The sequence below is a fragment of the Caloenas nicobarica genome, chromosome 3 (assembly GCF_036013445.1).
Source record: "Caloenas nicobarica isolate bCalNic1 chromosome 3, bCalNic1.hap1, whole genome shotgun sequence".
In the NCBI taxonomy this organism is placed as follows: domain Eukaryota; kingdom Metazoa; phylum Chordata; class Aves; order Columbiformes; family Columbidae; genus Caloenas; species Caloenas nicobarica.
The window spans coordinates 58,101,059-58,117,045 of NC_088247.1; the positions used below are offsets into that span (position 1 = coordinate 58,101,059).

Below are 15,987 nucleotides of genomic sequence, written 5' to 3' on the forward strand. Positions count from 1 at the left end.
AACACATAGGAATTAGGTAATACGGTGAAGACACTGTGTAAAATCTATCTTGGTGAACAGAAGAAGACACCATGAGAGAGTATTAGTAAATTTTTACTATGTTCTGTGCCATTTGTTTTGTCTTACAGTTTAGAGTGAATGAATTTGGGGCCCTGGAAGTGATTACAGATGAAACTGAGATGGAAAGTGTTAAAAAGGCAACTGCCACCACAACCTGGATGGTTCCAACTGCTCAAGAAGGTCAGTTAAGAGTCAGTAAAGATTTTTGGTGGTAGAGTGTATTTTGTTTAATGTATCAGTTTTTCTTAAATATTGCCCTCTGAAATAAAAAAAATAAAGCAAAACAAACAAAACACAAGCAAACAAACTTATTTGCTTTAATGCACAGAGTATCTCTGGTGATTTTACTTATTTCTTGGGGTGTGAATAAGTATGAAAATAAATGCATTTTAAGTAAGAGGAAATAATCCCACTGTGAACATCTGAAGTTCAATTACAGCCACAATTTTTTCTAACAGTAATTTTTTCTAAGTTTAGAATAAGTACTTTCCCTTTATTTAACTTGTGAAGTAGTCAATTTCTTACTTCAAATTCTTGAGATTTTTTTGATGTTATTTTTGTTGAGTTGTTTCCCCAGACTTTACTAATTGCCTACAACACATTTGTGACCGAAGTACCGCACACTGTAAACTGCCCTGACATGATAAAGGCTACTGCTCAGCTGCTACTACCAGTGTCAATGTATGTCTGCACTGTTGCCTTGCTCCTGCTGACTATGCTTTTTTACAGCATTAAAATTACTGCGTGGTAACTGTTTATGTTTATCTTGAATGATAAAATTCTAATAGTTGTAGTATCTGTCTACCACATAAGGTGTTTCCTGGATTTAAAATACTGATGTAAGGAAACATGTTTTGTTTGAGGAAAGTTGGTTTATATAGTGATAAATTCTGAAAATTTTGATATGCTGACTCCAACAATGACGGAGTAGTGTGAAAGAGAATATCACAACTGGTTTTGTGGTTACTTAAAACTACCTAGGTTTTTTTCCTTGTTGATATTATATTTTATTATTTTTTTAAAAATATGCATCCTGGAAGTCCCTTGGGAAGAAGACTTCAAAATTTTGGTTTAATAATCATCAGCATAAGCGTGATAAGCAAAGTCAATGAAAGTTTTCCTTTGCTACTCCCCTGCAATTAAGTCTTAACTGTTATGTGACTTTTGTGCATAGGTGAACCATTTACATCAGTGGAGATAGTTTGGGCTTCAGCTGTGAGGTCTGAGGCTTCAGACCACAGGTACTCTGTTTTGTAGGTCTGTCTCCAAGGCCATGATAGTTATTCAAGATGCAATTCTGTGATGAGAGTGGCAACAGTGTGATAGCATAGTAGCGTAGCAGGATTTCTCCTTAGACTGAGAGATCACTGTTACCTACAGTAAAGCATACAACTTCATCCCTTATGGTTTGGTAAACCTAAAAAAAATAATATTACTTCTGAATTAAAGGGTATTTATGGACACATAAACATACCAAATAAGCATTCTACTACTACCTTACACTGTCCTTGATTAGTTTAATGCTCCCCAAAGATAAAAATATTGCTAAAATTTTCCATTGTAAGAGGAAGTAGTTGTTTTAAACTGATGATGCTGGAGTATAAATATAGCATGTCAATTATATATTATTCTAGTGGAGGTAGTCTTCACATGAGTTCATTTGACTCTGCTTTCAAAGACAGTACAGTGCTCAAGCAAAATAAATAGTTTCTGACTTCAAATTTGCCTTTTGGTGGGGATGCAAAGTCAACGACCTTCTGTAGAGGCCGGAGAACTTGACAGTGGTTCATACTGGCCTGCGAATGAAAGAGACAGCATCCTCTCCTAGGCTACAGCCTCTTGTGGGGAAATTGTAGCTTAGGATGAGTAACTTAGGATTCGAAAATTTCTTTGTAACGAATTAGTGTTTTGTTTGTTTTTTTTTTTTTCCTTCTGGTGGACCTCAGGCAGGTTGAGCAGTAGTTACTGCTGTGAGAGACTGCAGAATGTAGTCAGTGATTTACTTCCACAAATAAGTTCACCTCTTGAAAGGTCACTCCCTCCCAAAGCTTTTTCCCAAATGACCCTATATGTAGGTAAAAAATGAGGCACATCAGCAGGAGATGAGGTAGTGGACTCTGTGCAGTGATGACCCTGGGCAGTCAGCACAGTGCCTGTCACAAAATTCACTCCTTCCATGAGCAGCCACATCAAGCAGTGTTGATATGCTACTGATGACAGAAGCGTGAGGTTGGTGGATTCCTCTCTCTAGTGCTGCAATATGAAAACCCAACTTGCTTGTCAGGAATACAGACCCCATACAGGCACTGACTCCCAGTTCTTCATTCTAACAAGAGTGACTTGACTTGTCTTTTTCTGTTTGCTTGGCAAGGCCTGCTGAGGATGGTTGGAAATGTATCACCTCTGCCTAAGCGAAGTTACTTCTTTTCATTGTGCAGCCTTTTCAGAAAAGACAGGGATCCCCACAAGGTTGAAGGAAACTGCAAAAATGGATGGACTTGTTTTCTGTGAAAACTGTTACAGCTATGGTACCATAGAAGAATTTGTTCCTGAAGGGAAATTTTGCAGCCAGAAATGTGCCCAACAAGTAAAAAACAAGTAGGTGCTGTTATAAAGCATAGAAACAAAGAATTTGGCATAAATGGAGCATAGGAGTGGTGGGATAAAAACGTGACTCGTGGGGCAAAGGGAGGTATTAAGCAGCCATGTTTTGATGAGTTGCCATTGGTTTATAATGTTCTTTCACTGTTTTTCAGGTAAATGCATTAACATTTGGTTTTGTCTAATGCTGATGTTGAGGGCGGTGGTTTTTTGCTCAGAGTGTGCTGTGTTCTGCTGTCAGATGCAAGCAATAAAACAGTCTATGGGATGCATGAATCACTGTCAGACTCCCACCTCGTTTCATAATCATTGGAATTGAGATAATCAGTAATGAGACGGTTGGTGTGGTGTGTTAATTATAATTAAGTGCAAGAGCTGTGTTATAGATGACAGTGAGTGAAAACATGAACATACTGTAGTTTCTCAGTTCCTTTCCTTTCAGCTAGTGCAGTTCATCTCATTGTAAAAGAAGGTTTGTGTTAGTTTGTCCATTCTGTATTGCATATTACTGCATTATGGTAGTTTTTAACATCTATGATTTTGTGCATTTTCCTTCATTTTTAGCTAATTGCTTTAAAGTTTTCTGTTCTAATTGCTTGTCTAGCAATTTGTACAGTCACATACCAGCTTTCTCCAATTGGATTTGTCAGTCATAACAATTACCTTTGCTTTCCTTTCTGTAAACTACCCTGCAGTCCTAAACATTTCACAGTTTGCTTCTCTGTGAGACTTGATAGTACGTGGGAAAAGGCACACTGTTTAAAACATGCGGACTTGTTCAGCGTAAGGTGACAGCTTTCCTTTTGCAGTTGCTGTTGAGTGTCTTTCAGATTAATTCTTTTGACAGATGTAATTTCCAGTAGTATTTCTAAGAATATATTTTATATAATACCCTGGGACCTACAAACACTTGACCTTCAGATTGACTTGCTTTTTACTTGTTTTATGCATATGAGAAGTAAAATGATATTGGCTTTGTGTCATTGTGTTACTGCTGTAACAGAGAACCAAAGGAGGAAAAGCCCAGCATGGAATGCAATGGGGAGGATGATTCCAAAGGCATTCGGAAAAGAAAAGCAAAGTTACCTCTCAAAGAAGAGTCCAGGGATAATGGGGAGAAGAAGGAGAATCCTGATGAAACTGTTAGTATGCATTATAAACCCATTCTTGCAAGTATTTCAGTGGGAGTTTTGCCTTATATTGCAACGTCAGGAACTTCATCGGTCTACAAACAGAAGTGGTGGCATCACTCTGTCACAGCCACAATAAATAGTTGGTTCACTTACCAATTCAGTTATGCCTGATCAGTAAATTGTAATTATCGACAACTGATAAGAGCTGTTTTTTCTCTCCTTTTCCCCAATTTTTTGAGAACAGAACAAAACTAATCTAAAGGAAAAATGATACTAATGTAGACTTGCTATGTTTTCAGCATAGAAAAATAGAAATACATATTTCCCAACACCTGTTACTTTGTCACTCTGCACATAAATAAATGACTGTAAACCAATAATTTATTTACAAAGGAAGTTACATTACCGTTAAGAAGACAATACTTTTCTTAGTGTAATTTGCCTTAGAAAATTGTAGCTAAAGATTTGGTTTTGGTTTGTGTGGCAGTGTAATGTGTTTTGGGGCACCTTTTGTTTTTTTTCCATTTGGATTTATTCTTCATTTTAGAATAAACTTATCACTGTACCTTTCCATAATGCTTGTTTTCCTGTAATATTTGTTTTCTTCCCAATAGCTGTGACACTGCTGGGAGATGCACAGTTTTAAGGGAGAAGGGGAGAGCTCTGCAACTGCCAAATTGTCAAAAGGCTGAAGACACTGGAGTTGTCACAAGCAAATTCATAGCTCTCTGTATCTTAGGCAAAAGTCAGGGGACACCTTCTTTGCCTCCATGCATCTGCTCTCCCAAATGAGTACCTACTCCGTTCATCTATTCAGATGCTAACAAAACTGTTAATACACAAACAATGAAATGAATAAAAAGGATCAGTGCCATTTTATATTTAGTAAGGCAATTGTACATTTGAAAAACACAGACTAAAGCTCTGAGAGTTTTTCCTTTAAATTATTTTGCAAGTATGAACATACCAAAGATACTACTGTATGTGTGCAGCTCAGCCAGGCCTGCTGGAGGCTTTGTGACCTGTCCCTGGCTTAGACAAGTCTGGCTGGCTCAGTGCCAGCTGTTGAGAGTCCTTCTGTCTGTCATTTTCACTGTGTTTGCTGTGATTTGTAACTGATGGCTCTCTTTGTTTTTATTAGACATCCACAGGTTTGTATGCCATAGCAGAGAGCTATGTCAGTAGCCATGTAAATAAAGTGACTGTTAAATCTTAGGTATTTCCATTTTTACTGGACTTCTGAGCTAATGAGATTACTATACCTTTTTTTAAATTTAGGAAGATAAGCCTGAAGGAAGGATCTTGAGAGTCTCACAGAGAGCCAGGAGAAAAAGAAAAGGAGAAATAACAGTTTTGAAACAAAGTAAGTTAGATTATGAAACAAAAATATCAAGTATCAGTTCTTTAGTTAATGTCCATCTCTTATTGTGAATTGCCAGCATTGTTTCACTGAATTTGTATTCCCTATTGAATACATTTTTTTCAATTCTATAAAAAGAGAGTGCCAGTGTTATTTATAGCAATTAAGTTTTAAGGATTGAAGAACTGAAAGAGCAAAGTGAAAACTGGGAAAAAAAACCCCCATCACTTGGAGATTGATTACCTGTTGCAAAGAGCCAGTTTATGTACCTCTGGCAGCGTGGAGGAGGATATAGTGAGTGTAAATGTAACTGATGCACATTTTAGGTTTTGCGTGGTGTGTTTTTTTTTTTTTTCATCCCTCTAAAGAGTGCCAGTATGAAAGGGAATCAGGCGCCTTGAGTTCCCAGATGTTGAAAGACATGTATTAAGCAGAAGTGAAAGTTTGCTTTTGTTTCCTTGGGGATCAATTTTCTATCTACGGTTTGTGCTGGAAATAGGCACGTTTATGGAACTGTTCAGGAGTAATTGCTATAATCAGTCCGAAGGGACATACACTGCATCAAGTGGCATAATAAAACATATTTTAAATGAGTGCTGTTTTTTCCAGCTATTTGTGTGATAGATACTTCCAGGAAGAATTGGAGAATCAGCAGCTATTATACCTCAGTGGTACACCAAGCACAAACCTACATCTTGCCCTCCCAAGTGTTTCTTATGGTAGACTGGGAGGCATTACCAGAAGTTACTGGGCCACTAATCAGCACAGAGCTCCAAGTAGCTCTGCTGCACACTAGGCAGACAAAATACTGATTAAAGATGCAACATATAAAAGTTATGGAAGGTCCCCCTCCTGAGGTAGAATTACTCCTGAAAGATAAATATTATTTCTACAGTTGTTTCCAAAGCTGCAGTGATAAGCGTGTGAGATATAAGCACAAAGCTGATGCTCTATGGAAATTGCTGCTGTCCACTGACAGAATGATCCGTACAAATTTCTTTTTTTTTTTCCTATTTGGGAAAATGTCAGTTCAGCACAAGAGATGTGGTATGAAAGACCAAATTATTCAAAACCAAGCACATAACTGTGTATTATTGTGCTGAGCAGCACATCTCTTAAATACATAAAAGCTGGGTAAATCACAAATAAAATGAATGTGCTTTAATAGTGTTGAGCAATTGCTGTCATTGTGACATTTGTTATCTTTTGCTTACATTATTAGCTTTTTTCAGGGGAGTTTGGAATCACTGTTGTTATGGTTTGTGTTTTACTCATAAAAATGCTTAGCCAGACTGTAACTTAAGAGGCTTATTTCTCTTGTGAGTAGCGCACAGTCAGGATCAGGCCAGAATCGTACTGTGGACTGTGAGGAATCCTCCTGGCAGCATGAGTTTATGGTCTGAAATGCTAAAGCTCCTGTGCAGTGGCAGCATTTTAGGTGAAGATCAGTAGAGCAGAGTGGAGGTGTGTGAAAGTAGATACATACATGGCCAGCCTCACAAGCCATCTGTTTTTCAAGTTCCTGGCTTTTGGTAGTACAGTTAGTGCCTTATTTTCAAGGCCTAAAAACTGTTGCTCGCTGATGTGACAGTAGCCAATATTAAGATGGACTGTAGCCAATATTACAATTACTATGCAAGTGTATGAGAGTGTTCATACTGTATGAACAAACCTGGAACTGCAGGTTTCTGTCGTATGCTAATGATGTGATGGGGTAAGAAAGCACTGGTGACAGTTTTGATGGCTTGGAGAAATCACTGTTAAATCACTGCCTACCTACCAAAAAACATCAAACTACAAAGTGATTGAGTAGATTAGAAACATTCTGAATACTGTTAAAGAATAAAGTATTTCAACTGTGATTAAAAAAACATGTCATGAGTGCTATCCAGTTGAAAATGCTTTCCAGGAAAACAAATTCTCAGAAAAAAAAAATTAAAATATTGAACTAATTCATGATTTGAACTGATCTTTTTACACATCTGCAAATTGTATATCTTAATGCTGCTTATGAGCAATAAGGGAAAATGGACAGGGGGCAAGACTTTACAAGTTGTTCTTGTCACCTGAAAGAGCTTTTTCTTGTTACTGATCGAGATGTGAACTGCCAGAAACCTTTCTATACAAACCAGGAACCTTCATGTTTCTGGTGCTGTTAAACCTACAGATCTGTTTCTTTTCTGGAAATAAGTCTTGAGAAATACCATTAATGCATTTAATAAAATGTAGGTTTGAGATAGGTATTCTTGAAACTTCAAAGTGTTGGATTTTGGTTTCATTTTTTCTTGAGAAGTTAACAGTTACAGAATTATTTTGCTGTTGTGTGCTTGTTTACAGCTGTACCCTCTAAAGGAAGGCAAGCATGGTGTTGGGCATCCTATCTGGAAGAAGAAAAGGCTATTGCAGCACCTACTAAGCTTTTTAAAGAGGTATGACCTGAGGTTTAAATCAGTCAACCACCTAAGATAATGAAATTTCTAGGAAATCAATTAAAAAAAAGAAATTGAAGATTTTTGCACTTCTCTGGGAATCTACACAATTAAAATAATGCTATCCATCAGCAATCAACAAAGTTGAAACGTGAAAATAGTTATCTTTCTCTGCTCTTTGACAGAATTCTGTAGTTATAGATTAATGTTGTCAACCAAGACTACAGAAAGCAGGTGCTTTTCCAAAATCTTCAAGCCTTTCCTTCTAATCTTTGAAGCTAAAAGTCTGGTACATACCCTTCTTTTTCATGCCATATCATTCTCTTTAAATATATTTAGAAAGGTGGTACAAAGGTCATCTTTTGGCTTGTTTCTGATTATATTACCTGTCTTTTTGCAGCTCCTGCTGACATATTGTTTTACTATGTCAGATACTAGTCTGGCTTGTTGCCGTTTTGACTGTCATCTGATTGGATGTCACATCATCATCTCTTGCTTGTCCTTTGCGTGCTACGGTGGTCTTTGCCATTTGTCATTTCAGTGCTTTCTCGTGTGCTGTTGCTCTTGCTTGGAAGCAAGCTCTGTATACAAATCCACAAAGCTTCCATGCTGTTTTCTTCACTTGCAAAACCTAGCAAAACATGTGAACATGACTCAGCTGCTGTACTTCTGCTATGTATATCTGGTATTATTTTTTTGATAATTCTGTTCTTACTTGTAGTCAGTAGTTTTTTTTTTGTTTGCTTGCTTTATACTTCAACTATTGAATCTTCTGTGCAGAGATTAGCTTTGCAGCTTACATGACCGTGTGATGTTGACCTTTAATTGGTATTTTTAGATGTTAATGAGGTGCAAAAGTAAGGAACTAGTATTACAATGTGCAGAATCTGTGGATTTGTAGGTGCAAGGACAACAGTTTCCTGACCATCCTTAGTTATATCCCCTGGTGCTATATACTGGTTGAAAAATTAACAAGAAAAATATCTGGATAAGTAGTATCTCTGTCTGAAAGACAGATTTACAAAGTGCTGCTCTGCCTGTCTAAAGTTCCATTAAGTGCTGCTGTCGCACACAGGCATATACCAGCCTTTCTCAACACTGCACATGGTGGTAAAGTCTGGAGTTACGTGATGACATACTGTTTCCTTTATTTTTCTCCACAGTGTACCTTTCTCACTCAGTGCATCTTATTTAATATTTTCTTTGAAACTCTTTAGCCCCTGGGTAACTCCAGGGTTTTATTTAGTGTGCAATAGTTAAAGCCTCTAGCGGAGAGAGAATTCTTAACACCGCTCAGAAGTGGTCAGGTAATATTTCTCCATTTTGCAGATGGACAAGCACGCCACAGCAACAGTAAAGTAAAAAAAAACTCAACCCAAACATCGCCACCGATTTTGAATCCTTGACTTCTCTTTGGTGGTTAAATCTTGGAGTCGTTTCTAGGCTGTGACTGATAAGCTGTTATTGCTCTAGTAAAACAAAATTATTGACCCTTGAATTTTTTTTTCCAATCTCCAGCTGTCCTGATGTAATCTTTTTGGTTTTGTGGATGTTCTTGCACCATACATAAATGTGTCTAATCCTTAGTCTGCCATCTGCTCATTTGCTGACTGATTATACCTTTACTCTTAATTTGTTCTTGTATCTCTCCTTAACAAAGAATCTTCAAATGGATGTTGTGAAGATAATGTTACTAAGTTTGTCATAGTTTTACCTTGGGTGATGTATTGAGAATAATGCACGAAATTGAAATCTGTTAAATAATATTGAAGTTATTAGTCGTCTTAAATTTGCCTGTTATTTTGCTGTAACAGAAACCAAAGTAAAGATTGTGTTGCCTTAGAAATTTTAGATTTGACAGTGGAAAGAACAGTGACTAATTTGTGTCTTAAATTTCAGGAAATAACCTGTGTGATAATTGCTTAATTTTTAGTGTACTGTTTGTAGAATTTTTTTACTGTTTGTACAGTAATTTTTATTCTAATAATGGAAGAATAAACAGATCTGTGACTTTTTAATTGTTTCCTTTCTTGGTAATTTTATTTGTGCTTGCTCTTGCAATATCTCATTTACATTTTTGGCCCGTGTTCCTCAGTGTGTCAGTATTTCTAGCATTTCAGTTTTCCACTGGGGATTTTTATTTGTAAGGTATTTATGATATAGATGGCATCAGCTCCAAGTCTGTGCACCAAGATGAACTTCAAAAATTTCAGTTTATTGATTTAAAAAAAAAAGTGCTCTGCTTTTACATTCCTCTTGAGGAAGTATGCAGAATAATGCGTAGTGTAACTTCATTAAACTTTCATTGATAATAAAAATGTTAAGTGTGGTGACGTTAGGATGAAATAACTTTTCAAGTGCATGTATTGTAGTTAGATACTCTGATACCTTAACTGAGGTCTGCAGAATGATCTAACCTATTTTCAGATAGGGACTTACAGGTGTGGTGAGACATCTATTAGCTGGCCATTTTAGGCTGATTTAAACTGGTCTGGTTCTCCATTTCCCTTCCCCTTTGCTGCATATTCCAGCTCTTGTGCCATGCGCTGCATTTTTTTTTCTCCTTGGTTTATCATTCAGTTGCATCAGTTACAGCCAAAGCCACCAGAGAGAGAGGATTCCCTTCCAAGTTGATGAGACCTCTCCGAGTACCCTTGGTACCTTCTCTTGCCATTGACTGCAGAGCTACTGCAGGTGGCTGGGGAGCACGTGTGGCTTTTAGACAGGAGCAGAAGGAAGGGGGAACATCTAAGATGCTTCTTCTGTGTTTTGTCTGTAACCATTTGAGGCATAAAAACTGTCTAGCTGTGAATTTGGTAACCTGTGGAAAACCTTCTTCAGTTTTGTTCATTTTTTTTAATGATCTTTTCTCCAATTTAACCTTAGTATCTGCTGCTTCCTTCCTTCTTTAACAGAAAACAGGGAGCATGCTACATGCGATGCTGATGTCTTCTGACTGAAAACATCCTTTCTGCTTAGCCTTGTGTTTACTTCTGTTTTTTGGAAAGATGTTGTTCTGGGTTCAGTGTAATGTGATATAAGGATAGTCATGTTCCTGTGATGCAAAAACATTCCTGGAAAATGAGCTAATTGGGACCCAACATACAAAGGAGAAAATGGCATCAAAGAGGCCATCCCTGTATACAGACAATGTTTTATATTTCTGCCTTGCAATTCATCTTCGATGGCCTAAGATGTGGAAATGAAAAGGAAAAATAGAGAATAATTGTTGTGATTGTTACAGGCATGATGACCACCAGGTCAAAGTATCACTGTACAGGCTGAAAATGAAATAATTACATTGTTAAAGTGTTTTATTTACAGTGAAAAAAGTTGAGAGCATATCATGCTGTCTTCTTTCCCTTGGCTAGCCTTTTTGCTAATTCTTTGTAATTTTCTTGAGTACTATCAAGTTTTAAGTCATTCTAGTATCAACGTATTTTTCAAACAATCATCAATTTCTCCTTTCCCACAGTAGGTTTTTAAAAATGCAAAACTTATTTCAAACCAATTTATTAGTTCTTTCAGAAAAATGAATAATATTAATAAATAATCATTGTTCTTTTCCTTATAATCTGTGTTTCCCTGATATACTTTCAGAAGTGTTGAAACTGTTCTTTTCCATTACAGTATCAGTCTTTCCCATACAACAAGAATGGCTTCAAAGTAGGGATGAAGCTGGAGGGGGTAGATCCCGAGCACCAGTCGATATACTGCGTTCTGACGGTGGCCGAGGTGAGTGGAGGCTGCGAGCAGCCCTGGTGCGGGGCTGCAGGAGGCACTGAACTGCAACAGCAGCAGCTGGAGGTGCTTGCTTGTCCCTAGCAGGCAGACAGAAACTGGATGTAGGAAGACAGCTTTAAAATAACACTGTATTAAATCTGCCTGACGAACACGTGATGACTATGACAGATACCATCCAGCAGGGACTGGTTATGTACGTTTAACGTATGCAGCTAGGGAAAATGTATTACGCTAGTTGGATGATGCATGTTTTTTTTCTCTAATCCTGTAGTTTATTTTTTTAAGAAAAAATAAGTAGAAAAAACATGACAACTGATTTATAGTGGTTTTATAGAGGCTTGATAGTATTTACAGTTGCTCCATTCACTGATATAAATCATAGAATCATTTTGTTTGGAAAAGACCATTAAGATCATCGAGTCCAAACATTAACCTAACACTGCCAAGTCCACCTCTAAACCGTGTCCCAAAGAACCTCATTTACACGTCTTTTAAACCCAACCAGGGATGGTGAGTCCACCACTTCCCTGGGCAGCCTGTTCCAGTGCCTACCTGACACTTTTTTGTGTTGCAGTTGTGCTTCAGTTTTTTGGACTTATGGCCTCAGAAGTTGCCTATATTGGCACCTTCTACAAATTAGTATACCGTATAAACTCTGTTTGTCTTTTTGCTGCAGTTTATGATGATGTGCCAGTCAGTGGTTGGGTATTTCCTGTGTGCCTTGTGCTTGGCACTAAGTGATGGTTTGTTTTACTGCAGGATGACCTGAATTCCACATAATTCTGAGATGCCACGTCAGAGTGTAAATTAAATATAAAATAGGGTGACCTTGATGTCAAGAGATTTTCACTCATGACTGCAGGAAAGTTATGGCATTTGGCACTCAGAAAGATGTGGAGAACTTCTGTACAGAGAGAGGGCTTGTATGTCCTGTTTTTCTGTTCCTCTTGGTGGTTAACGTATTATTCATGGAATAATGAAGCTCTGGGGGATACCTCCGCTGACTTCTTATGTCCATTAACAGTTCTCAGTATCTCTCTGGAGAGCCTGTTGAACATAGTTATTGTTGAGTGCTCTCTTGCATATTGATGAATAGGGATAACTTGAAAATACCATCTGTGCTTTCTCCATGATCATATCAGATGTGTTCGTGCTCTTTTGTAGGGTTTCTGTTTTATTTTGATGTTGGGTTGAACAGTTTTCAAGTATTTGAACACTAATGGCAATATCCAGCTTTTAGTTAACTCTTTTCACCAGAAGAGGAGGCACTCAGACTGAGAATAGCTTTGCTTTTTTGTTCTTTCCTTTTTGTCAAATGAATTTATTCATCTAGTGTTGGCTTGAGCAGAAGTAAAAGGCTGACTGAAAGCACACTGTTAAGATACGTAATACTGAACAGAAGCTGTTATGTGTAGAGGAAGCGTCTTAAAACATAGTGTTGTGTGTTGTACATTCTTGCTTTTAGGTTTGTGGTTACAGAATACGACTCCATTTTGATGGATACCCAGATTGTTATGATTTCTGGGTGAATGCTGATTCTTCCGACATTCATCCTGTTGGATGGTGTGAGAAAACAGGTCACAAGCTTCATCCACCTAAAGGTATTGTTTAGTATGAAATGTGTCTGTTTTCCATATCTCTGAGGTCAAGACTGTCTGTGCAATGCTGTAGTTATTTTTTTTTAGAAGAAACTTTATTGTTCATTTAATCAGAGTATTTGAACATGGCAAATTATACACTAACTCTGGCTAAAATCTTGAAGTTTAAATCGTACCTTTTTCATTCAGTGGAAATTCAGAGTAAACAAAATGAACCATGAGAGTAATTCATAAGGCATTAAGAAAGAAAGTTAAACAACAAAACTAGACCCTAAGTGAATGCTAATTGCAAGTAAAATGGCAGCATACTGGTGACACATATGCTTAAACAGGCAGCTGAAAATCCTTTAGTGGAAGGTCTTAGGACATTTTTGTTACTAGGTATTGATCACCATTGTTGTACATGTGTTGACACAAAGAGTAAGCTTGAAATAGAGACAGAAGAGGAATTAACAGATAAAGAGGGAGAAAAAAGGGTAAGATTACAAGTCTGAAAGCATAATTTGTACATAGCTTATGTAAATGGTATACATGTGTTGAAATATGTGTAATTTGCTTGTTTAATTATTCTATTTCAGATTAAGTAACTCCTTTATTTTGGTAGATGGAGGGCATCTGCAGTGAACTGTACCTTGAAAAAAGAGAGAAATGGGCTCTCTTTTGGGGTAGGAAGGGAGTATGTGAGGATGAAGAGAGCAAGTCCTGAAGACAGGAGAGTGAGAAATAAATTAATGTGATGTTTTGACATACGCAGTGTGGGTAGGATAACGTGGTTTGAAAAGACTGCAAAATGATGAGTGCACACAGTCACAAGGATGCATTGTGGAGAACTATAAATCTGTGGATGTAACTGCTGGGGTGTGGAAGGTGAGAGTAAAGCCACTGAAAGTGCAGAGGCAGAGGGCCTGCCAGTGTGGGAGAGGGTGGCATTTCTGCAGCTGAGCCTTGGAGGAGTATGAAGGAGCATGTACTGCTCTTCTGAGCGCCCTGTGAGCCCCGCTGGCTGCAGGCCCCAGTGCTCTGTGCTGCCGCTCTAGTACGGGAGTTTTCACTGGGTGTAGTTCTGCATAACTGGCAATTTCTTGAACATACATCAGAATTTCTCAGAAGGTTGGCCTTCACTGAAGTAGTAAGTTACATGTAGCAAATGAACAGTCCCCAGTTATAGTGTTAATGATGTTGTTACAGCATGCTTAGTAAGTTTTATATCTGTGATGGTGTCATCTTTTCCATCTTAAATGCCTGGTTTAGAAAGCTTAAGCTTTTGTTATCAATGAATTATTGCTGCTGGAGGAAAGTTACTGTCTGTCTCTGAGTCACTTTCATGAAAACTTTCTCCAGTTTCTCTTCTAGTTTTAAGTTGGTGGGAAGATTGTTCTTCTGTGATGTTTTTGTTTTGTTTTTTTTTCACCCTACTGAAGCAGTGGATAGAGCTTTTACTTACATGGAGCCTATCACAAGTGTTGAGGCAGACAAGTTAGGAGGATATATGATGGTAATTCTCAGGGTTCTGGTTGTCATCCTGCACAGCTATGTACTCCTACCATCCCCAAGACATATTCTTGATTTTGAATAGCACGGCTGTTCTCGGCTCTGCTGTTTTCATGGCTTGGCTCTGTCACTTCACTTCAGCGGTAAACCATTTCATCGCTGATGAGGTGTGGTGTGATTGCTGAAACCTGCTCTTGTAGTCATGGGACTTCTTCCATTGTCCTAGTGCAAGCCAAGCTTGCACATGGGATGGAAGAGGAACAAACAGTATGGTAGAGTCATGTATTCAAAGGAGGCTGAGAGTAACCAGCTGTTCATCAATTAAACATACTTCTATTTTTTCAAGAGGAGGGCTTTCACTACTGATGTTTTACTGATATTTGTGGAGTTTTGTTGTTCCAAGAGGAGAGAGGTGACTTGTAGCCTGTGCCACTTGGAGGGAGGGAGATTGTAGTATAAAACTGATACCTTGCAGAGACTAATTTTTGGAACCTGGTGGAATTATGGATTTCAGTTTCTAGGCTGCCACTAGACGTTCTGCCCGTCAAGGACTGTCAGGTCCCTTGATGGCCAGAATTGTGAGGTTGGAGATCAGGGACAGAGCAGTGATTTTGTAAGAAATATTCCCCAGCTTGTTTTGGAGGTGAAATTGAAACTGCAGTGAAATCTCCTGAGTTCTTGCCTAGTGCTTTATTTATATGACTATTCTTCCTCCCAGATGAAGATTAGGAACAGTTCAAATGTCAGTCCTAGCCAACTATAAAAAACTAATAATGTGCAGCTCAAGAAAGCAGAGTATTTTGCTCAGTTAGTGTAAAGAAAGCTTGACATTTTGGTAAGGAAGCTCAGCTAGCCCTAAATAAAGAACATGATTCCTCTTTGTAATGCCAGATGCCCAAATAAAAATAGAAAAGGCTTCATCAACTTTCTTTTGAACTCCAGAAGCTCCTCTAAAGTGTGTTGTGCTAAACTTTCCAATAATCCAAACCAGTCCTCCCTCAGACTCATTGAGTTCATATTGGAGTAGCATTAAGAAGCAGTTTTAAACTCAGTTTATGTTAAATTAGAATAAACAGTTAACAGTGCATAATATTTTCAGTTTTGAAATTGTAAGAAACAGTTTAGAACTGGATGGAAAAAATAATTTTGTCAGTTAGGATCAAAGCACGTGCCTGCACCTTGTGTTTCATGCCTATAATTTCTTGCCTTTCTTTTATGACCCTCATTTAGGGTATAAGGAAGAAGAATTCAGCTGGCCCTCATACCTAAAGGCATGCAAGGCTCAAGCGGCTCCTAAATCACTGTTTGAAAACCAGAATGCAGTAAGTACTCGTTACTAATGGTGTGGAAAGTTGCTAGTATGCTCATGTGTAGAGGAGACTCACAGCACATTTCAGTGATGGCAGACCCAAGACCTGAAATTTAGGATAAAAATGGTTACAACAGATTCAGTAACAATCTCCAGTTTAGTTCACTTCCGCAGTTCTTATCCTTTAATCTTTTACTAATCTGTTTAAACATCTGATCTGGCACATTCAGAAATGTTATGTTAAATGAAGTTTAAGTCATGT

General features: G+C 37.9%; 1 protein-coding gene across 11 annotated transcripts in view; it reads left to right on the plus strand.

Moving 5' to 3' along the window:
- The window catches only part of L3MBTL3 (L3MBTL histone methyl-lysine binding protein 3), an 81,316-nt gene that overhangs the window by 22,778 nt on the left and 42,551 nt on the right, over nt 1–15,987 (plus strand). For 10 of the 11 annotated variants that reach the window (XR_010605926.1, XM_065631215.1, XM_065631208.1 and 7 more), the window contains exons 3-10: nt 129–240; nt 2,499–2,658; nt 3,665–3,803; nt 5,073–5,157; nt 7,492–7,583; nt 11,214–11,318; nt 12,793–12,928; nt 15,647–15,738. Coding sequence is in view for 10 of the 11 variants with exons in the window: in XM_065631215.1 (XP_065487287.1) it covers nt 129–240; nt 2,499–2,658; nt 3,665–3,803; nt 5,073–5,157; nt 7,492–7,583; nt 11,214–11,318; nt 12,793–12,928; nt 15,647–15,738 (921 nt within the window). In the remaining variant the exon portion in view is untranslated. Of the gene's footprint in view, nt 1–128; nt 241–2,498; nt 2,659–3,664; nt 3,804–5,072; nt 5,158–7,491; nt 7,584–11,213; nt 11,319–12,792; nt 12,929–15,646; nt 15,739–15,987 lie in introns of those variants that run through there. The other variant, XM_065631214.1, reaches the window with a different exon arrangement.